The sequence below is a fragment of the Miniopterus natalensis genome, chromosome 2 (genome assembly GCF_054644295.1).
Source record: "Miniopterus natalensis isolate mMinNat1 chromosome 2, mMinNat1.hap1, whole genome shotgun sequence".
NCBI classification, from domain to species: Eukaryota; Metazoa; Chordata; class Mammalia; order Chiroptera; family Miniopteridae; genus Miniopterus; species Miniopterus natalensis.
The window spans coordinates 151,947,632-151,970,906 of record NC_142082.1 but is presented as its reverse complement, the minus strand read 5'-3'; the positions used below and the strand labels follow the sequence as shown (position 1 = coordinate 151,970,906).

The 23,275-nt window shown below is 39.2% G+C and overlaps 1 protein-coding gene across 1 annotated transcript in view; it reads left to right on the top strand.

Moving 5' to 3' along the window:
- The window catches only part of RESF1 (retroelement silencing factor 1), a 32,151-nt gene extending 10,724 nt beyond the window's left edge, over positions 1-21,427 (top strand). Inside the window, 8 exon segments of the mRNA XM_087814733.1 lie at positions 6,692-6,752; positions 9,999-15,040; positions 16,300-16,383; positions 16,508-16,777; positions 16,780-17,277; positions 17,280-17,376; positions 17,378-17,578; positions 17,580-21,427. Coding sequence (XP_087670859.1) covers positions 10,057-15,040; positions 16,300-16,383; positions 16,508-16,777; positions 16,780-17,277; positions 17,280-17,376; positions 17,378-17,578; positions 17,580-18,123 — 6,678 coding nt within the window. The 5' untranslated portion in view covers positions 6,692-6,752; positions 9,999-10,056 and the 3' untranslated portion in view covers positions 18,124-21,427.
- The last annotated feature ends 1,848 nt before the right edge of the window (positions 21,428-23,275 follow it).

The following is a 23,275-nucleotide window of genomic DNA, read 5'->3' as shown; positions in this document are numbered from 1 at the left end:
ATAACAGCTAGAAAAGGTGGTGAACTACAGTGGACCCTTGAACAACATGAGTGTAAACTGGAGATCCACTCATACATGGATTTCTTTTTCAATAAATGCGTATAGTACTGTAACTTTGTTGTAAGAGTAGAGTATCTCATACAATACAACATACAAAATATGTGTTAATTGTTTATTAGTAAGGGTTTCAGTCAACAGTAGACTATTGGTAGTTAAGGTTTTAGAGAGTTATACTTGGATTTCCAACTGCGGGGAGTCGGGGGCAGGGGGTTAGTCTGTGCCCCTAACCTCTGTGTTGTTCAAGGGTTACCTGTAGCGCACACTTTCTAGCCTTAATGGTAGTTGCATTACTCTGAACCTCCTGCTAGCCTCCTCCTGGGCTATAGTGATTGCCAGCACCCCATGCTGTACCTGGAGTAATCAATCAGGAAAAGTAGAGCAGTTTACTTCTCCCTCCCGTTTTTCGTGTGGCTCTCACTGGTGAACCTGGATGATATCTAGGACGAATTTAGCTAGCGGGAGCCTGGTTGTGGCCTGACCTCCACAAAGGCCTGATCACCCTGCTGGGAGTCAAAGTCTGCTCATTCTTTCTAGTGTTGCTTAGGAGAAGGTACACAATTAATTAGAGTATCTGATTGAGTGGCATGTGAATCTGAAGAGAATTTGTAGCTGGATATGTGAAAGATTGGAGAGTAGAGTTGTAGGCGAACATCTTCACCATGTTGCCCCAATGACCTGTCCTTCCCATGGGCCTGCACAGTTAACCTTGGCCTGACCAACACCCTGCAAGTCCTCCCAGAACAAATGTTGATACACAGCCTTGTGAGAAATAGCCACAAAGTTGTTCCTTGTGTGCCTGCCTCGTTCCCCGTGAGCACAGGATTTTACCATCTCTCTTCCCCTGTGGGGTATAGTTGCAGGCTATAAAATGGCTACAGTTGGCTTCTTAACTGTTCTCTTCTGCCTCAGACCTTCTTGGACTGGGGACACCGATGTTGGTTTTGCTATTTTAGTAAGTTATAAATTGTATGTGAATCCCTTTGGGCTTGCCTCCTTTCTATCTATGTGGCAGTATGGGGAACCAGCTTTACAGTTATGAGAGTAGTACTTCTAGCCCTGCTAGCCATGGTGCTACTGCTTAGGGAAGACTACTTAACTTCATTTATTGTGACAATTAAATATGAGAATGTATTTAGAGCATTTGGGACTATTCTTGGCATATAGTAAATTATCAAATGTTAGCTATTATTATAAAGTTGTTTATGAATAATAGTGTTGTATTATAAATAATGTAAAATTTAGAATATTCTCTTGCTCAGCCAGCATGGCTCAGTGGTTGAGCATGGACCTGTGAATTAGGAGTTCACAGTTGTATTCCTGGTCAGGGCACATGTCCGGGTTGTGGGCTTGTTCCCTGTAAGGGTGTGCAGGAGGCAGCTGATTAGTGAGTCTCTCTCATTGATGTTTCTATTGTTTTCTCCCTCTCCTTTCCTCTCTCTGAAATCAATGAAAGTATATTTAAAAATACATATATATATATTTAAAAGTAGAATATTCTTCAAAGCCTATTTAAAGGACTGATAACCTAATTTCTCCTTTCACTAAGGATACAAAACCCCAGAGGCAGAATAGGTTCAATAAATCAATACTTTTGGAATTCCTGAAAAGTGGCTTTTATACTAGAGTGTTGGTGTTTGTGGTTTTATTGATTTTTTTTTTTTTTATAGAAGTATCTAGAGCTTTTTCCAATACAAATTAGTTTTTTAATGAAAAATGCTGGCTTTCCTCAATGTAACCACATCAGTAGACACTCTCCAAATAAACTTTGGCTTGTCGAACACATCAGAGGTGGAACTTACAAAGCCATAATGGAGAATTTCAATGAAAATGCCATAACAGATTTGTTTGTGTGTTTCTTCAGTTGAGAAGAGCATTGTATCATGTGTATATACACACATATTTATAAGTGTGTTATGTGTATATATACATATACATATATATACACATTGATAGGTTTTTTTAGGACGGTACTGAAATACAAATGAAATGGTTGGCATAGATGTGAATGAAGGGAGAGGTGGGACTTTTTCCATCTAAATTAAAATAAGCACATCTCTTTAATTACAGATAATGTTTATTTATTCAACAAACATTTATTGAAGCCTGTTAATACTGTCTAGATATGCATCTTTGTGTGTGTTGTACCAAGAGTTTTTTTCATGCCTATCACCTTGGCTATTCTTAAGCTCTTTCACTCTAATAGTGTTCTAGTTTCTTTGATAAAATAATGGTTGCATTTGTATATAAAACAATTCTTGATGTGGCACAATTTGCCCTTTCATGTTTTATTTCTTAATATTTTATCTTACCTATAGCAGACCTGCTGTGGCCAATCATAATATATATATATAATAGATCCATTTTCATAGAGTTCTTTCTGTTCCTGAGTGTATAGACTCATGCATGTGTGTTTAAGATAGATATTACTGTTGATTATTCCTCAAGGGTATGACTTTAAGTTATTTTTTACTTTGTAATAATAAGGCTGACCTAGAAATAAAGGAAGCTGTCAGGTTGACAGTTTTTCAACTAAACCACATCCTTTGCTTTGCATGGATATAAAATATTTTAAAATGAAAAAAAAAATTTCACAAATCTTTTCTTAACCTTAGTGAGGTCTTAATGAAATTTTTATGTGAAAAGTCTACGTGTATTATTAGATTTATAGTAGATTTAGTCTCCATTTATAGTAGCTACTCACTTCCTTTGCTTTTCCTGCTTCACAAATTAATTTGAATTCTGCAGTTCACAGCTTGCTATTCACAACTTCCTATATTTTGGTCTTTAGTGACTTGTTTTATTTCCAGTTTTCTCACAGGAAGTAAGAATAATAATATGCAGGATTAAAATCCTGAAATTGTCAGATCTAAGGATAGACTTTGTCTATTTCAAGGATACAGGATTGTTTTTAAATTAAAAATTTAAATACTTTTTATGATGACATACAGGAAAACACCATGGATTCTCTCTTGGAATAGGAGTATATAAATTACACCTCTCAATTTTCCCTCTTTGGACCATAGCACTTTATCAGTGTGAACTCACAAGAGCTGCTTGCCTCCCAGTGAGGGACTACCACATCTTATCAGCATTAACATATTAGTATTGCCTGTTCTGTTATCTGTAAAACCTACACCCAGATAGGTGGGGTTAGTAGAGCCAAACTTTGTGCAGGCAATGTCTAGGATTATCATTTAAGGTTCTCTAATTTGCCTATAGCCAGTAAAAGCAAGGATGTTCCTAGGAGAATTCTCTACAGCAGAATATAGGAATTCAGTGCTTTGCTGGTTTGATGGCACCTGCTCCCATTGCTGGGTTGCTTGTTGACCCTTTCACCACTTGGAAGAGTACTTGGACTGTTGAATCCAGCCCACAGTAACTGCCAGAGAGGATAGAGCCTTAAACCTACAAGGCAACCAACGGGCAATGAATTACTCACTGACGTATAACTTGAGGTACTAGAGTTGTTTTTTAACCTCCATTGGAAATGAATGTGGGAATATATGTGTTCACAACTTCTATTTTCTTACTGATTTTTCTGTCCATTTGTTGAAAGCGGGGAATTGAAATTTTTGACACTATGAATTGCTGATTTCTCCCTTGTTTGTGTTTTTGTTTTTGTTTTTTTCTTAACCCTCATCCGAGGATACTTTTTCCATTGATTTTTAGAGAGTGGAGGGGAGTGGGGAGGGGGAGAGAAAGAGAGAAACATCTCTGTGAGAGACACACATCAATTGGTTGCCTCCTGCACATGCCCTAACCCTGAGCCACTCAGGCCAGGGCATTCTTGTTTATGTTTTTGCTTCTTGTATTTTAATGTTCTGTTAGGTGCACATGTGTTTATAATTGTTATAGTTTCTTGGTGCCTTGATCCTGGTATGTCCCTCTTTATCTCTAATAACATTTTTTTGTTTTATTCTGTTTTGTCTGATTAATAGAGTCCCTCTGTTTTTCTTGTGGTTGCAGTTTGACTATCTTTTTCTCTCCTTTGAATTTCAGTTTGTATCGTTGGATCTAAAGTGTGGCTATTGGAGACAGCATATAGTTAGTTTTTAAAATGGAGCCTGGCCCTGGCTGGGTGGCTCAGTTTGTTGGAGTGTTGTCCCGTATACTGATAGGGTGTGGGTTTGATTCCCATTCAGGGCATAGACCCTTGTTGGAGGTTCGATCCCCAGTTGGTGTTTATATGAGAGGCAACCAGTGTTTCTTTTTCACATCCATGTTTCTCTCCCTTCCTCTCTGTAGAATCAGTTTTTAAAAAAACATATCCTTGGGTCGAGGATTAAATAAATAAATGTAGCCTGACATTTAGTATCTTTTTAAAAAAAATTTAACTTATTGATTTGAGAGAGAAATATTGATTTGATGTTTCACCTATTTATGCATTTATTGGTTGCTGCTTGTATGTGCCCTGATAGGGGATCGAACTTGTAACTTTGGAACGTTGAGACGACACTCTGACCAACTGAGCATCCTAGCCACGGTATTCACTATCATTTGGATTGTTTAAGCCATTCACATTTAGTGTTATAAATAACCTAGTTGGATTTATATCTGCTGCTGTTGTTTTTCTTTTTTCTTATATATTTTTGTTCCACCCTTATTGTCGAGCTACTTTTCATTGTTTCACAAGATGCTAATTGTAATGTCAATTATAATTCAGATTAAAGGGGAAAATAACGTTTTGGTGATAACCTACTCTGTTAGGCATGATGCTGATACTTTTATTTATTTTTATTTATTTTAAATCCTCACCCGATGATACTTTTTCTATTGCTTTTCAGAGAGAGTGGAATGGGGGGCGGGGAGAGAAACATTGATGTGAGAGAGACACATTGATTAGTTGCCTCCCACACTTGCCCTGACCAGGCCGGGAATTGAGCCTGAAACCAAGGTACGTGCCTTTGGCTGGAATCGAACTCAGGACCCTTCAGTCTGTGGGCCGATGCTCTAACCACTGAGCCGACCTGGCCAGGGCTATTTAAATTTTTTTTAAATCGTCTAAAATTTTTTTCAATTATAGCTGACTTATGTTGTTATATTAGTTACAGGTGTATACCCCGGTGATTAGACATTATATAACTTACTAAGTGATCATCCGGATAAGCACCCATCTGACACGATACATTAGAATGTTATTGACTATTCTTTCCCTATGCAGTACTTTGTATCCCCATGACTATTCTATAACCAGTTTGTACTTCTTAACCCCTTCACCTTTTTCACCCATCCCCCTGCAACCTGGCAGCCATCAAAATGTTCTCTGTATCTGAGTTTGTTTCTGTTCTACTTCTTCATTTATTTGTTTTTTTTAGATTCAATTGTTGATACATGTATTTATTGCCATTTTGTTGTTCATATATATATATATTTTTTTCTTCTTAAAGAAAGCCCTTTAACATTTCATATAATACTGGTTTGGTGGTGATGAGCAACGTTAGCTTTTTCTTGTCTATGAAGCTCTTTATCTAGCCTTCAATTTTAAATGGTAGCTTTGGTGGGTAGAGTAATCTTGGTTTTAGGTCATTGCTTTTCATCACTTTGAATATTTCTTGCCAATCTCTTCTGGCCTGCAGTGTTTCTGAGAAATTAGCTGAGATTCTTATGGGAGCTCCCTTGAAGGTAACTAACTGCTTTTCTCTTGCTGCTTTTTTTGCATTTTAATTATGATGTGTCTTGGTGTGGGCCTATTTGGGTTCATCTTGTTTGGGACATTGCACTTTCTGGACTTGTCTTTCCTTCACCAGGTTAGGGAAGTTTTCCATCATTTTTAAAAATAGGTTTTTAGTTTGGGTTTCTGTATGACAAGATCTATATATTGCTCTGTGTGCCCAACACCATACTTTAAGACCCCCTTCACCCCCACTCTCTCACCCCCTTCCCTCTGGCAGCCACCACACTGCTGTCTGTGTCCACGAGTTTCAGCTTTATATCCCACATATGAGTGAAATCGTATGGTTCTTAGCTTTTTCTGGCTGACTTGTTTCACTTAGCATAATATTCTCAAGGTCCATTCATGTTGTTGCAAATGGCAGTGTTTCATCCTTTCCTATGGCTGAGTAGTATTCCATCCATGGACATGTGCCACATCATCTTGATCCACTCCTCTATCGCAAGATGCTTTGGTTGTTTCCATGTCTTGGCCACCGTGAATATTGCTGCAGTGAACATAGGGGTGCATATATCTTTGCGAATGTTTTTGAGTTATGTTTTTTAAATACTGGCTGCCCTAGAGTCTGTGTATATGCATACACCCACGTGTGTGAGTGACCTAATTCAATGGAGACAGGTTGATACCTGGAATAAAAGAGAGGGGGAAGTAGGATTTTAAATTCAGAGATTTGATAGGTTGGTTACGTCACTGTAAATGCAGATTACAAGGATGCACGTTTCATAGATTTGATGGGGGTATCTCGACATGTTCTGAATAAGGGAAGCTTGTGTGTAGTTTGGACTGACTGGGGTGGGGACAAGGGAGGAGAGAAGAGGTCTTAGACAATAAAATTATTTTCAGTATAAATAAGTTTCAATAAAATAAAGTAGAATTATTGGTCATTGTTCAACTTGATATTTATGTTCACGAAGTAAAATTAGTCTGCTGACATGTGATTTTTTTTTTTTTTTCCTCCAGAAAACTGGCTGCTCCTGTGCAGAGGAGATTCATATGTTCAACCTTAGCTGGGGTTTGTCAGGTGAGTGCCACTGTTGTCACAGGTGAGGGTTGATAAAAGGGGGTAGGCAGGGTGGAGATTCTGGGCCTAAAGGATTTAATTTCACCAGAGAAATTAAAATGATAGACTGGAAATCTGTCTGTGGTAATACCCATTATCTCAAAAGGTCTAAAAGTGCATTGTATTAAAAAATAGACACTCTGCAATCATAAAAAAAAGTTAGAAAACAGAATTCCCTCCCTCTAATTTAGGTGGTGCAGGGATGCTTTTCCAGACTTCAGTGTCTTCTGTTTCCTCAAAGGAGAGAGAATGGGGGAAAAATCCCAAATTACTCAGAAAGTTCATTTCTCTTCCTACCTATCTGCTCTGGGTGGCTTAGACGACAACATTTATTTCTCACAGTTCTAGAGCTTTGAAGTCTACAATCAGGTGTTTAGTTTCTCCTGAGGCCCCTCTCTCCCTGGCTTGCAGACAGCCACCTTCTCTTATGTGACCTCATGTCATCTTTCCTTTGTGGGTATACACCTCGAGCTTCTCTTGTAGGACACTGTTCCTGTTGGGTTAGGGATTCACTCTTATGATCTCTTTTAACCTTAATTACCATCATAAAGGCCCTGTCTCCAGCTGCAGTCCCAATGAGGGTTATCCCTTCAATCATGAATCTTGGGGGGGACTCAGTTTAATTAATGACAGGCTCCCACCCCAAAGTTCACAGAAGGGGGAATTTATTAGGCATCAGTAACTCTTTAGATAGAAGATGCTTTTTATTTTGAATTACGCTTCTACGGAGTTAGTCAGTTACCTTATTAATGAGCTTTCTTTAGAGAAAGCATGTGAGGAATACATAGATTTTCTCCTTAGGACTTGTACGTGCCTTCAGTCTTGTTTTTCTTGAGTTAGTGAATAGACTACAACTCACTCTGCCATCCAGTCTTGTCCTAATTCACATGTCGATACATATAAAAGTTTGTTAGTCTTTTTTGCATTTCCATGCAAATTTTAGAATTAGCTTGTAATTTTTCACCAAAATAAGTTTCTTGGAATTTTCCCGTGGATTGCATTGAATTTATATGTAAGTTGTGAGATAATTAATGTCCTTAATTGTCTTCAAATATTTGAATATGGCATATCCTTAAACTTAAGTCTTTGTACTAACCAGAGGTCTTGCACATTTATCATTGCATTTGATTTTTTATGATATTGAAAATGGTATTTTTTCCTAATTACTGCTGGTGTTTTCTTCTATATTTACCTTGTTTTCAGGGATTTTAATTAATTATGACAATAGTCTAAAATGGCAATTTTCAACCAGTGTGCCACAAGAATTTTTAAACATGCAATACTTGACTATTTCATCAGGGGCACTGACCTCTTTTCCCTTAGATTGTCAAATTAAAAAATGACACCAGCCAACACAACACTAGCTGCCAGATGTGAATGAGTCAAAATTATACCTATTTCTTTTTGTTAGGTTGGCAAAAAATATATTTTTTGTTCCTCAGAATTTTATTTATTTTAAAAATTACATTTTTATCTATTTTAGAGAGATTGGAAGGGAGAAGGGATAGAGAGAGATTCTGAGAAGCATCGATGAGAAACATCATTAATTGGTTGCCTCCTGCACACCCCCTATTGGGGATCGAGCCCGCAACCTGGGCATGTGCCCTGATCAGGAATCAACCGGGGAACTCTTGGTTCATGGGTGGATGCTCAACCAATGAGCCACACCAGCCAGGCTGTTCCTCAGAATTTTAGTAATTAGTTTGTGTGCCATGAGATGAAAAAGGTTGAAAATCGCTCGTCTAAAAGGTCTGTAGAGCCTGGCCTTCGTGGATTAGCGGTTGAGCATCCACCTATGATCCCGGAGATCTCAGTTTGATTGCCTGTCAGGGCACATGCCTGGGTTGTGGGCTCGATCCCCAGAAGAGTGTGTGCAGGAGGCAGCCGATCAATGACTCTCTCTCATCATTGACGTTTCTCTCTCCCTCTCTCTTTCTCTCTCTGAAATCAATCAAAAGTCCTTCCATCTGCCCAGCCGGCTTGGCTTAGCAGTTGAGCATCGACCTATGATCCAGGAGAGCACCATTCCATTCCTAGTCAGGGCACATGCCCGGGTTTTGGGCTTGATCCCCAGCAGGGGAGCTGATCAGTGACTCTCATTGATGTTTCTATCTCTCCCTCTCTCCCTTCCTCTCTCTGAAATCAATAAAGATTTAAAAAAAAACAAAAAAAACTGGGAAATAATCTCCACATCACAAGAAGTGAGAATAATAAGGTAAACCATAGAAATTAAAGAAATAAAGACAGTAAACAAAATAATGAATGGAAGTACAGAAATTCAACAAGCCACAAGCTGATTCTTTAAAAAAAAAAAAAATCATTAAGCCTCTGCACTCACATCACTGATCATGGAAAAAAGTCAACACAGCCTTAGACTATCCCTAGACCCATACAGACATTAAAATGACAAATATTTACTTTAAGTAACTTTATTCTAATACATTCAAAATTTAGGTGAAATGAAGAAATTCCTTGAAAAACACACCTAATCAGGACTGACATAATACCTTATCTCTTCAAAGAAACTAAATATCTTTTCACAAAGAAAATGCCAGGCCCGTACAACTTCACTGGGGCATTCTAGCATTCTACCAATCATTCATAGAATAATCCAATATAATCTCTTCTAAAGGACAAAAGAGGAGATGCTTCACAGCTCACTTACTGAGTCTGGCATAACAAAAATGAAAAGGAGGAAAATTAAGAAGCCAATCTCTATCGTTGATTGGCTGCCTCCTGCATGCCCCTTGGTGGGGATCGAGCCCAAAACCCAGGCATGTGATCTGACCCAGAATTGAATCGTGATCTCCAGGATCATAGGTTGATGCTCAGTCGCTTAGCTACGCTGGTTGGGCATATTTTTTAATCTGTTTTTAATAGTGAATGTGGATTACTTAGAATAAAGAGCTGGTTACAATAATAAAAGCAGAAAGTAATCACCACTTAAACGTAACAAATAAAATATTAACTGTATTGTGTAGAATGAATTCCTGTTATGTCCCAGAAGTATTTAATGGCATTCGTCATATTTATTGTTGTCTCCTCATTTGCTCTTCCCCTTTCCAAAATTAAAGATGAGGATTTGTCTAGTCTGAGGTTTCAGGAAGTATAATAGATATAGTCAGCATTGGTGTTAAGGTAAACTAATTTTTTAAGAAGTTCTGTACAGGCAAAAATAGCTTAATAAAAGGTTTTTATTTTCTACAGATTCCTTGGATTTAAAAAAACCTGACTTTTAATATACTTCTACTACATCAAATCAACAATGAATTGGAATGCAAAACCAGAGACTGTCACCTTACCACCGTTGTATCCTAAAAACCAGTCATCTTTTTTGGAGCCGAGTTTAATAAACACACCATCTCAAGGTTCTTTAAACTCTCCTGGGAGTAACCAGCCTGCATGCATGTTTCTCAGTAATTCAAATGCAGTTTCACAGCCACTGCTCAACATCAGAAATTATAAAACTACTCAACAAATCTCCTTATCTGATATGTCTAGTAGGACAGTTTTTGCCTCACAAGCTTCAGTAGAAAGAATAACATCTGCAAATGTGAAAGGACCCAAGCAACTAAATCACAGTTTGCAAATGTCTTCAGGAATTGCACAAAATGTGTGGTCAAAGTCACCAGTGAGGAATTCTGTGTTTTCTCATACTGGGCCAACTGTATCTCAGCAGACTGGTTTTAGAACTAATATACCCAATGTAAATGCACTACAAAATCAATTTGTAACATCAGAAACCTATTTTATGCAAGGACAGATGGTCCCTTCTAATTCTGTAAGAGTTCCTATAACTTATCAAGGAAACCAGAGACTTACCTCATCTTTATCAGAGCGACAAGGTGACTGGGCACAACAGTATACACCCAATGGAGTGACTTATCCAGATTATAGACCACTTCCAGAGCAATATAGTTACCCATCACAAAGCTTTTTGCAATGTCCTACTCTTCAGAAACAAAATCCTATGCCACTTACATCATTACGAGTTAAAAATAGTCATCCTCCAAATTCTTCACTGACTTTACGGTCAAAGCAGACCGCACTTGTACCGTCCTATCAATATGCAGCTCCTCAGATGGACAAAAGACCTCTTCCTCCTTATGACTGTAGATATGCAAGCCAGCCTTTGCAAAATACTCAGCATGTTATTCAGCACTCTTCTGTAGAAGTTCCTCAGAGTCAAGAAGCACATGTATCTGAAATGAGGAAAGACTTTTGCAGAGGCTTTCAACAGCAAAACCTCAACGAAAACGTCAGCATGATTGGAAATTTATGTAATGTGAAAGTAAATACTAATGTCAGTCAGCCTTTTAATGACCCCATTAGATCTTCTGTGGATGGTGTTCAGATTCTTCCTCAACATATTCAAGAAGAAAGAGTAGATTCTTGCAACCTAACTTCAAATCAAGTACTCGACACAAGTTTCACAAAAGAAAAGTTGGTGAGGGATATTAAAACATTAGTAGAAATAAAAAAGAAATTTTCTGAACTGGCAAGGAAAATTAAAATCAATAAAATTTTACTGTCAGCAGGTTGTATTAAGACAAGTAAAAATTCTTATGGTGAATTAGCTCAAAATTCCGAGCTGTCTCTGAAACAAACTGCAAAAACCCAGTCTGGACCACAGGTAAACCTAGTCACTCCAGAGACTGCAGGGGATAAACCACCCACAGTAATGGAAACTGCAGAAGAAACAAACAGAACACACAGTGCACTGAATCCTAACATTCAGGACACCCACTGCCTAAATTTTAACCAGGTCAATTCCATGTTTCTAAATTCGGTGTGTGCGGGAAAGGTGGCAGTGCCAGACCAGTTACATAATTTGAACGTTACAACTTCTTTAAAGACATCACCTGTCGAGAGTACTCATGCAGCATTAAATAACACCCAGCTTTCATCAGCAAATGCAGTCAGTGTTGAAAATGTGCAAACAAATCCTGAAACAAATTTTGTTCCCCAGTCTCTGGCCTTTGAGGAATATGCTTCGAAACATCTAAATAAAAATAGGCTACTTCTCGGTCTCCTTGCACATGGAGATAAAATTGAGAAGACGTTAGTAAAAGATGGTTGTGAAACTATTCAGCATTCTAAACCACACAGTTTTGAAATGAAATCCAATACCCAAGTCACTGGTAACCAGGTGAACTTGAAAACCATGGAAACTGCAAGCCCTTGTAATATAAATGGCAAGATTTCACAAAATGCTTTTTGCCTTGACCATAAACCTTCACCAAATGGAATAACTCCGAAAAGTGACGGTCACTGTTCTATGGAATTGATAACCACGTGTCTTTCTCTGTGGAAAAAGCAATCTTCAGAACCTACAGGAAAAAAACAGTGTAATGAGTTTACAACAAACAGAACAACAGTTGGACTCCCAAAACCTGGGGAAGTCTGTGATAAGACTCCAGTTTCAGTTGTGGGAAATTCTCAGAATAAGGTGGTAAACTGCTCAGAAGTAACAACTCTGCCAATGGTGGTGCAAAATTATGAGGCTTCAGGTGCAGCTATTACAAAGGGAACAGAACTTCAGATTGCTGTAGTGTCACCCTTAATTCTTTCAGATATGAAAACATTGCCTGTCAAAGGAATAACATCTGAACCGTTACCTGAAACAGTGTATCCAGTTATTAAAGAAGGCAGTGTTTGTAGCTTACAGAATCAGTTGATAGAAAATACAAGAGTTACTGCTGCTTTGAAAGTAAAGGAACCAGTTACAAGTACAACAAACACCAAGATTTTCCCACTAATTCAGAAGGAAAAGCAAAATGCACCAACTAATGGTGATTCAGAAGGTACACCTAACACCAACCAAGGAAACCATGTCAAATCAGAACCAGATACTCACTGTCCTGTGAGTGATCAGCAGGCCTCATCTAAATCAAGGGACAGTGATACTGTGAATAGTGATTTGTTGAAGATTGACAACATATGTTCTCTGGTTGAAGGTGATACATCTTATAATTCCCAAATAGCAAAGATATTCAACCCACCTCCTGTGAAGAAGGATGAGCCACAGGAACCTTTACCCAATCTCCAAGTGACCAGTAGTAGACAACAAAAAGAACAAATAGACAACGTTCCTGAAAATAAAGAGTTTGGTTTACAAAAAGATAGTTTTGTACAGTACAGAGGTGTTTCACATAAAATACCTGATCAATCACAGTCACTGCAACCTCCAGAGTCGTCACTTTTGAAGAATGTTGAAGCAAGTAGTGAAGTTATAGAGGAAAGCAATTTGAAGCATATTACTAAAAAAGAAAGCACAGCCAAAGATACGTGTTTATCAACTATTCAGCAGGACGGTAACCCTCAGGAAATCGATGTGTCCTGCAGTTACACTGCCCAGGATCCTGCAGCAAATGAGATTCTCGATGATAACACATCCACCTTATACCCACACGATCAGCTGTCGGAGCTTTTGAAAGAGTTTCCGTATGGTATTGAAGCTGTGAACACAACATGCGAAGGTTCTCTAACACAACAAATAACAGACCGAATCTCAAAAGATGAGTCTTGTGATAAAACCAGCTGTGACTCCAAAGACTCGACAGACCAAATAAAAATTACAATATTAAACTCAGAGCAAATGAAAGAATTATTTCCTGAACAGAATCATCAGCCATTTGAGGTAGGCAAATTGACAGAACCTGAGAAAGAAAACCCTGTCACGAAAGAAGGGAGCCAGTGTGACCCACAAGTACGTACAGATGGAGAAAATTGTAATTCTGTAATGGCTTTCGAGAAAGATGATATCCGTTGCTGTGCATTGGGGTGGCTCTCTATGGTTTATGAAGGAGTACCCAAGTGCCAGTGTAATTCCATCAAGGACTCAACTTCAAAGGTAGAAAAAGGGAAAGATCAGTGTTCTTTGGAGACCAACAGTTGTAAGCAAGGAGAGAGCACCTGTAATAGAGATGTTTCCATAGTACTTAATAATCCTCCAAATAACAGTCCGAAGACTGCTCTGTCTTTTCCGGATGGGACAAACCATTTTCCTGAAATAGAACAAGGCAACAATATAAAAGATATATCCAAAACAAAAAGCTCACGAAGAACAGAACAAGAATTATCCAGTCAACCTTTATCTAAAGGTGATACAAAACTAGATTCCTTGGAAAGTCACAAAAGGAAAGGAAAACTGAAATTTCATGAGGTAACTTTTCACTCTAGTAATAAAATAAAATTTCCTCGAGAGAGTTTGCAGAGAAAGCTTATAATACAAAACTCCGGTCTGCTAAAAGCAAAGGCAGGTTCCTTGAAAATTAAAAGTAAAGATCTGCAAATGAAGAATGGTTCTTTGATACATCCAATGTTGCCAGAAAAGAGAACATTGAAAGCAGGTGACTCTGAACAAAAAGTTTCAGGAAAAAGGCGGTCAGGTGAAGGGAGCATGCTTCATTCGGAGATAAAGAGGGTGAAATACGATAAACAAGAGCAGGATAAAAATGGAGGCGGCACATTTAAAATACATAGTTCTTTGTCAAACACAGATGGAAGAGCCAAAGTTAAAGAAAAGATAGTATCAGTTGTTAAGTCCTCATGCTCTAAAGATAGTAAAAGGGTTATATCACCAAAGGAGTACTTAAAAAGGCAGAAGCTTAAAGAAATGATGAAAGCATCAAGGAAAAACGATGGGGAAAATATACCATGCGATTCTCAGTACGTGAGGTCCAGTAAACTTTCTGTGCAAGTGGGGAGTTGTGGGGAATCCCATGAGGGACCCAGTAGCAGTGTGCAGACATCTAAAGAGTCATTAAGTACTTGCACAAGCCAAGTTTTGGATAAAAATCTCAAACCTCACCATTCTGGTGTGTCTAAATCATCCCTTTCGGGGAGTGTTAAAGAAACAGTTGGTAGAAAGCAGGCTGATAAAATGTGGATCGACAAAGCCAAATTAGACAAAAATTTAAGCAGTATTAATAATGGAGTTGAACGTAGCCAGATGTCACCCCAAGCAAAGGAGCAAAGGAAACAGTATCTGAACAGAGTTGCATTTAAATGCACTGAACACCAGAGCATTTGTCTCACAAAACTTGAGAGTTTGCCCAAGAAGTCTAATAAAGAGAAGAGAATGGAAAATAAACCTAAGAAACTTTTACCTAAGAAAAACACGGAAAAACAAAGCATGCTGGAGTTTAAATTGTGTCCAGATGGACTGATTAATAAGAATACAAACTCCATTGAAGTACAGAAGGATCTACAGCCTTGTCCCAGGAAGGAGCAAGCCACTGTGCAAGGTCCAGTATGATTTTTTTGATGGTGTCTGCAATATTGTAAAGCACTGGGTCAAAAAGTGGGTTAGCACCTTTCCTGTCATCTAGGGAGCCAGGAAAGAGAATGTGTTTCTGCCATTATTTATTTGTATTTCTCAGTAAGTCAGTAGTTGATTGGGTAATAGTTATCTTAACTTTATCTTCTTATTATAAATTGTAATAAGCTTGTACTAATGATAAGGCATATAAAATTGTAAGATCTGCCAAATACAAAGATTTCCTTTTGTACGAAGAATCCTATGTTGTGGAAAGATATTTATTGTGTTAAGTTAGAAATGTATATGTTATTTAGAGAGTATTAACTCTTGTTGATTCACTTTGGACTTGAAATTTCATAGTTCTCTGGTTTTGAAATTATTGTCTAAATATTGGGAGATACGTAATGATTATTAGTGAAACTTTTTATACTTTGTAAATGTTTAACCTGTTACCATCTTTGAAACAGTTGACTGTTCTCACTATAGTTAAAGTGGTAACGTCTGGTCTACTCATGAAAGGGAGGACCGTGGAAGCAGTATTGTCCAATGTTAAGTCACTAAACCTAGAATGGCAAACATGACCATTGGTTAGCTGAATGATAAAATTCTCAATGTACTACAGGAGGCAAGGAAAGAATAGATGACTTAATTATTAGTAGTAGCATGGAAACATTTAGGAGTTGTGGATATTATATATAAAACATTGTGATGAGAATCCCAGATTGAAAAACTGAAAGATTTGAATGGGAATCTGTTTCTCCTGTGCTTTTCAGACAGTATCCATTAAGGTGCATAATGTAACAGTGTAAATAAGGTACATTTTCTTGGAAGGCGAAAGGGATGTATGATTAAAACATATACAGTTTATTTTGTAAAGCATTGGTGATTTCACTTCATGCTTTTAACTAGGTTCTTAGGAGGCATGGAGGTAATGGGAACATTGAAAGTGGTTGGAGGCAATGTGAATGATGTTTCCCTCATGTGGCTTTAAATACCTTGAAATGTGTTGGTGTTCAGCCCAAGTGGGCGAAACATAATTACATAGTGAAGGTGAACTTTTAGAGCAACGTTTTTCAATTGGGAGTTAATTAGGCACTTCAAATATGAGAAAACATTTTCCTGTTTAGTATGTGACTATATTAATATGTTCTAAGTCTGTTTTAGGCTTACCTGACTTTTCTTCATTATACTACTAAAAGTGGTGAATAGTAATATGTAAATATCTGAAAATAAATATTTAAATAGTTACAGGAATAAAAAGTACAAAAGAAGACTGGATAAAAGGTTCACTTGAGGAGAAAAGGATTCCAGAAGCCAACCAAGAAATAGGTAATGTCATCATCTATTTAATTTTTTTCTTTGCTTTTCTGTTACTCTATCATATATAAGCTGGATTATATATAAGCTGCAACTATGATGAAGTGTGATTTTTATTCACTTAAAAATGATTCAGGAGTCTATAACTCAGAGCCGTTCCGGCACCTGCACTCCAATCCCTGTGAATCTCTTCTGTGTGCCATGAACGGCATTGTCCCTGACAAAGCAGCTGGTACCAAGCGGGGTTCTGATGAGCTCTTCTCTGCCTATGTTACTAACGGACCCAATTGAGCTTCCACAGCAAACAGAAATAATAGCAAGAAGTTCAAAGGTGACAACAGAAGTGCAGGTGTACTCTCCAGAGTGATCTGCTTCAGGAAGTTCTCGAGGGATGTCACTGAGGACAGCGCTTTGGAAGGGTCACCAGCCTCCTGATGCTGAAAGGGAAGAACCAGGCCTTTATTGAGATGAACATGGAGGAGGCAGCCAACGCGATGGTGAACTACTACACCTCCACAATGCCCATGCTTCGCGGCCAACCCATCTGCATCCAGTTCTCCAACCACAAGGAACTCAAGACCGACAGCTCACCCAACCAGGCACAGGTCCAGTCAGCCTTGCAGGCCGTGAACTCTGGCCAGTCGAAGAACCTGGCTCTGGCTGCCTCCACTGGTGCTGTGGATGCTGGGATGGCGGTGAAAGGCCAGAGCCCAGTGCTCAGGATTATCATAGAGAACCTGTTCTGTCTAGTCACTGCAGACATGCTTCACCAGATCTTTTCCCACTTTGGCATAGTTCTGAAAATCATCACTTTCATCAAGAACAACAGGTTCCAAGCACTGCTGCAATATGTCAAACCTGAGGGTGCCCAGCACAGAAAAGCATTGCTGAACGGGCTGAGCATCTACTTTGCTGCACACTCCACATTGAGTTTTCCAAGGTCACCGTCCTCAGTGTCGAGTACAATAATAACAGGAGCCACGACTATGCCTGTCCTGCCCTGCCCACTGGACCAGAGCATGGCTACGGCCTTCGGTGTACCTAGGGTGTCAGACTCAGCTGCAGGCCTCTACAGTCCCAGTCTGCTCTGGGCCCTGCCCTCTCTGGCCATCCTGTCGATGGCAGGGGCACCAGTGGTAGGCCATTTCGCCATCCCACGCCTGGTAGGGCCTGGAAATTCTGTCCTGCTGGTCTGCAACCTCAACCCTGAGAGTCACACTCCAGAGCCTCTTTATTCTTTTTGGTGTGTATGGTGATGTGCAGCGGGTGAAGATTTTGTTGAGTAAGGAGAATGCCCTGGTGCAGATGGTGGATGGGATCCAGGCCCAGCTGGCCATGATCCACCTCAGTGGGCACAAGATACACAGGAAGCCGTTGTGCATCACGCTTTCCGAGCACCAGAATGGGCAGCTGCCGTGCAAGGGCCAGGAGGAGCAGGACCTCACCAAGGACTATTCGACGTCACCCCTGCACCGCTTCAGGAAGCCAGACTCTGAGGACTTCCAGTACATCTTCTCACCCTCAGACCTCTCCAACATTTTGCCCTCAACATCTGAGGATCACCTCAAGATCTTCTCCAGCGACGGCAGAATTATCAAAGGGTTCAGGTTCTTCAAGAGAAGCAGGAAGATGGCACTGATCATCCAGATGGGTTCAGTGGAGGAAGCCATCCAGGCTCTCATTGACCTGCACAACCACAACCTGGGTGAGAACCACTACCTGCAGGTGTCCTTTTCCAAGTCCACCATCTAGGTACGACGCCAAGGACCAGCTCCGTCGTTCCAGAACATAGCCACTTTAAAAGCAGCTGAAGTGACCTTAAAAAACCAGAGATTTTATTTCATTTTATTTTTTAAAGAGAAATCAGTTTGCCTATTGTTTGAAAAATTAAATCTAATTCATCCTGCTTACCTCGTGGAGATGGGGTGCCGGCCTCAAGGTTCTTGATTACATGTTGACAATACGCCTGTTCCTCCTTAGCCCCCTTTCCTGTGCCCTCTGCAGCCTGTGGGGTGGGCAGTCCCAAACCTCCACTCGGATTTCTTGTGGCTTAAAATGCACTGCTCTTGGCAGAGCTTTCTTGTATCAAGTGCTTAGGGGTTTGGGGACTGAGGGGACTGCCTCCTGCAGGGATCATGTACCTGACCTAGCAGGAGGCTGCCAGCTGCGAGGTGTGCCAACATTTCAGTCCTCCATTTAATCAAGTGTGTGATTCTCTCTACTCCTGGCTTGAGGTTCCCCTGCTGGGCTGAGACCCCTGAAGGTGTGTCCCTGCTGCTGCTTCAGCTTGGAGCTTTGTTTCATCGTAAACCTCTGAATTTTGCCTTGATGCAGTTGCAGACATCTGTGCGTAGCAATATTTTCAGTTGACCAAATGTTCTAGTCTTCATTTACATGCAAAAGAAATAAAAAGGTAGCCTTTTATATAGCGTTTATAAAAATGGTATGAGTATAATCTGCATTTCCTCCTTATATGACCTTCTGCACTGTGCCTTTTGTTCCTGGTAGTTAAGTTGCAGGGCAGAATCTAGATTCCAGGGCAGACATGATGGGGGCTACTGAGGAGCCTGGGTTCTTCCTAGAAAGCCCCAGAGCCTTACACCTAACCTGTCCTCTGTCTGGGAGGACAAGGGCTCTTAAAATTTTCAGGGTTTCTTTTGTCCTGCAAATTTTGGACCAAAGTTTTCTGTTGTTATTGTCTACCCCAAAAGCAGCCCTTGAGTATCAGCTGAATCCTTCACCTTGTGCAGTCCTGCATTGACAGGTCCAAGGTGCTTCCCTTTGAACAGACCTCATGCTGGCTGTCCCAGCCCCTCTTCTTAGTGCCTAGAACCCTGAGCTTTCATGTCTAGGTGTGGGACAAGGTTATAAATATATTTATACTTTTTTATATCTGTTGTAAGACATGAGGGGCAGCAAATGCTGTTTTTCATGGTGACACAGATGTATATCTTGATACTAACAGTGATAGGCTCAGTATTGTTAATGCGGAGGGAGCATGGCATATTCCACTGGCCGCCTGACAGCTTGTAACTGGGAGAGAACTGAATTAAAGGGATTTTATAACAACTCTGCCTTTTCTGAGGTCTTTCTGTTCATGTGGTAGAAGGCAGTTTAGCCAGTCTGTGCTAGATATTGAATAAACTCTGTATCCGCTGTTTCCCCGCCCCTCCCAAAAAGATACAGTGTTTGTGTGTATCAGTGGTAGGAAGATATCAGGAGGGAAGTGATCTGTTTCCTAAGTGTGGAATTGAGTTATTTTGATGATGAGAGACTGATGCTGCTAAAGTTTTTTTTGGCTGGGGAGGGATTTGGGCTGAGGGCCAACCATAAAACCAGAGCTTTTCATATCCAGTTTAATTAGTGGAATGAATCTAGTTTATATTTAGGGTTTTGCCTTGAGAACTAGAAGCTCACGTTCTGGTGTTTTGTCTTAGTTTTGGTCAGTTGAATATGTTAAAGACAAGGGTTTAGAGTTGCTGGAAAATGGAGCAAAGCAATTTCAACATAAGCGACAGGAAAGGGAAGCACATTTTCAAAAAAAGAGGAATGACAAGTTGAAAAGACTGTTGAAAGCACAAATACTTGTAGAAATTGAGTCATACACATTGAAGGTGCATATAGGAAAAAACTTAAGTTGAATCAAAGGAGGAGAAGTGCCCTCTTAATCAGAACAGGAAAGCGACCATAAAAGGGGATCTGATATATTTTGGAACACAGGAAATTAGAAAAATAGACGTGTGTGTAGATGGAAACAAGAAAGGACCATAGAAACAGGAGAGACATAAATATTACCCCAAAGAGAAAGTGAGAGCCATACTTGGAATCTAAATATGAAAAGACTCAGAAGATAGATGCATGTACAGGTTGACCAAAGGCTCTCAGACGTGAGGTGGTAGATAGAATAAAAACAGCCACAAACGGGATGAGCAATTACTAGGGAAGGTGGAACATCAGTACTGAAAACCATGATGAAAACACAAACTGGGCGCAAGCACAATGAGATCTGCAGCTGCACAGATGAATGGCAGGAAGACATTCCCTCCTATTTTCTGTCATGCTATAGAGAGGGAAGCAGTGGTGTATATCCTTTTAACAGAAATCTCATCACAATGAGATGAGGGGAGAACCAGTTATACAAGTTGTAGAACTCTGTCGAAGTCTGATGAGGCCTCGGAAAGAGTGAAAGGTGAAATACCAAGATGAAGAGACTGGAGAATGTGAGCCTATGTGAAGTGAGAGGAAAACATGTCATGACTCCCAAACAGCTATAAAGAAACATTTTAAATAAGTATACATCTAAATTTTGTAGCAGAGTTCAGAGTGTGAAGAAGTAGTAACAGAATCCAACGGAAAGCAACATAGAGACCCACTCCAGGCATCAGCGCAACTGATGTCATGAGAAGAGAATGAGGGTGTAGAAGAACTTGAAGCAGATTAAGAAGACAGAATACTTGACCTACCCAGGCAGAAAGTTTAAACTCATCCAGAAAGGAATGGCTAGAACAGGAATGAAAAGCATGGGAATTCTGAATCTGGGGAACCGTCAGTGAAATAAAGAGGCACGTCTAGAATTGCACAAAATCTGAAAACCTGGATTTAAAGGAACAGTGAGGCCAGTGCAGCACCGAAACAGTTTAATGAGAAATTACAGGCAACCCTTGGAATACCTGATGCACAACGAGGCCAGAGTTTTAAAGTGATCCATTCACTGTTTGGAGCTGGTTGGTGTTTGTGCTCTTCGTATTGCTAGTTCAGATTGCTGTTAAGGTCACTTAATAGTGTCCAAATGATAAATGAGATTTTTACTGAGCAAGGAAGAAGGTAGCACAGAACGGCCCTAGACAGATAAGACAGTAATGAGAGTAGAAAACAACCCCAAAGGACAGTCAAGAAAGATGTCCTGTGTGTAATTTATAATCCGATTGAAAAAAGCCGTACTTGGTCAAACTTTTAACTTCTTGTCCTAATTTTTTATCCGAGAGGAATGCGCGTTTTCTCTGATTGTTTTGATCACTAACATTAAGAGAATAATAAAGTAAATAAATGAAATTTCTGTTTCCTTAGATGATAATGGTTTGGCTAATTCAAGAAACGCCAAGAGAACCTTCAGTGCAGATGGATTTGAGACACTACAAAACCCAGTAAAGGATTCAAAGAGAATATTTCAGTCCTACAAAAAGATGTACCTGGAGAAGAGAAGCAGAAGCCTTGGTAGCAGTCCTTTAAAATAATTTTGAGACTTCAGTTCTTCTGATGGTTCTGTAATTGCCGTGAACTTTTTTTGGTCATTTTCTGTTCAGAATACTTTGCTGGAAATACACAGAATTTCTATGATAAAATTTCTCAGAGTTGGTTTCCATTTAGGTTATGTGTATCATTGAAATTACTTAAAATGGCTTGAGAATCTTATTTGTGGGTAGCAGATAAAAGAAATAGATGGTATTTTTCAGGGAAACCATGAGGTATTGTATTTCAAAATTATTGAGCCAAGTATACTATTATTTTAAAAGGAATGCGTATGCAAATCTTATTTTTGAAATGCCCACTATTCTGAGGGAGAAATATTCTTCAGTTAAGGACTTCATTATTTTAGCTGGAACTGCAAATATATTTTTGTTTCTGAAACTTACTGGCAAAACTTAGTTTTCCAATGTGCTCACTGTGAATGTCAAAGTATATTCCTAAGTATTTTATACCTAATTGTAAACTTTTTGTCAGAAGTCTTTTATACTTGTTAAACTGACAGAGTTTTGAATAATATTGAAACATTACTTTTTATACTTGAAATAAACATTTATTTTTAAAAATATATATTTGAAATCCAAATGGATTGATTTGTGTTTGATTTCCTACCTTCAGGATAGGACACATTTTAGAAAAGTGTTTTTATTTTTTAATTTAAATTTATTGAAGTAATATTAATAACATTATATAAGTTCCAGATTATCAACATGATAATTCAACATCCATGTTGCATGCTCAATGCCCAAAGCGTAGTTTCTTTCTGTTAGCATATATTTGAACCTTTTACTCACTTTGCCTTCCCCTCTGGTGAAGACCCTTCTATTGTGCGCATTTATGATTTTGTTTTTGTTTGTTTATTTTTGTTTTATATTCCACAGTGAGTGAAGTCATAGTTTAGTTTTGTTTTTTTAGTTTTTTTTCATACGATTTATTTCACTTAACATAATACTCAAGATCCATCCATGCTGCCCAGCTGGTGTGGCTCAGCGGTTGAGCATCAGCCTATGATCCAGGAGGTCGCAGTTCGATTCCTGGTCAGGGCACATGCCCGGGTTGCGGGCTTGGTCCCCAGTACGGAGCACGCAGGGGGCAGCCGATCCATGACTCTCATCATTGATGTTTCTCTCTCTCCCTCTCTTCTTCTCAGAAATCAATAAAAAAACATTAAAAAAAAAATCCATCCATTCTGTCACAAGTGGCAATAATTAACCTTTATTATGTCTGACTAGTATTCCATTGTGTTTATGTGTATACATCTATGTCTCCCATCATTTTTCCCCAGTCATCTGTCCATGGACACTTGGGTTGTTTCCATGTCTTCGCTATTGTAAATAATGCTGCAGTGAACAGAGTGGGGGCAGTGGGTTTTTTACATGTATCTTTACAAATTAGTGTTTGTGTATTTGGGGGGTAAATACCCAGAGGAAGACTTGCTGGATCATATGCTAGTTCTGTTTTTAGACATTAGAAGAACCTCTATACTGTTTTCCATATTTACATTCCTACCAACAGTATACGAGGGTTCACTTTTCTCTACTTCCTTTCCAACATGTGTTATTTTGTTTTTATGATAAACCACTTTAACAGGTATGAGGTGATATCTCACTGTGGTTTTGATTGCCATTTCCCTAGTAAGTGATAGTGAACATCTTTTCAC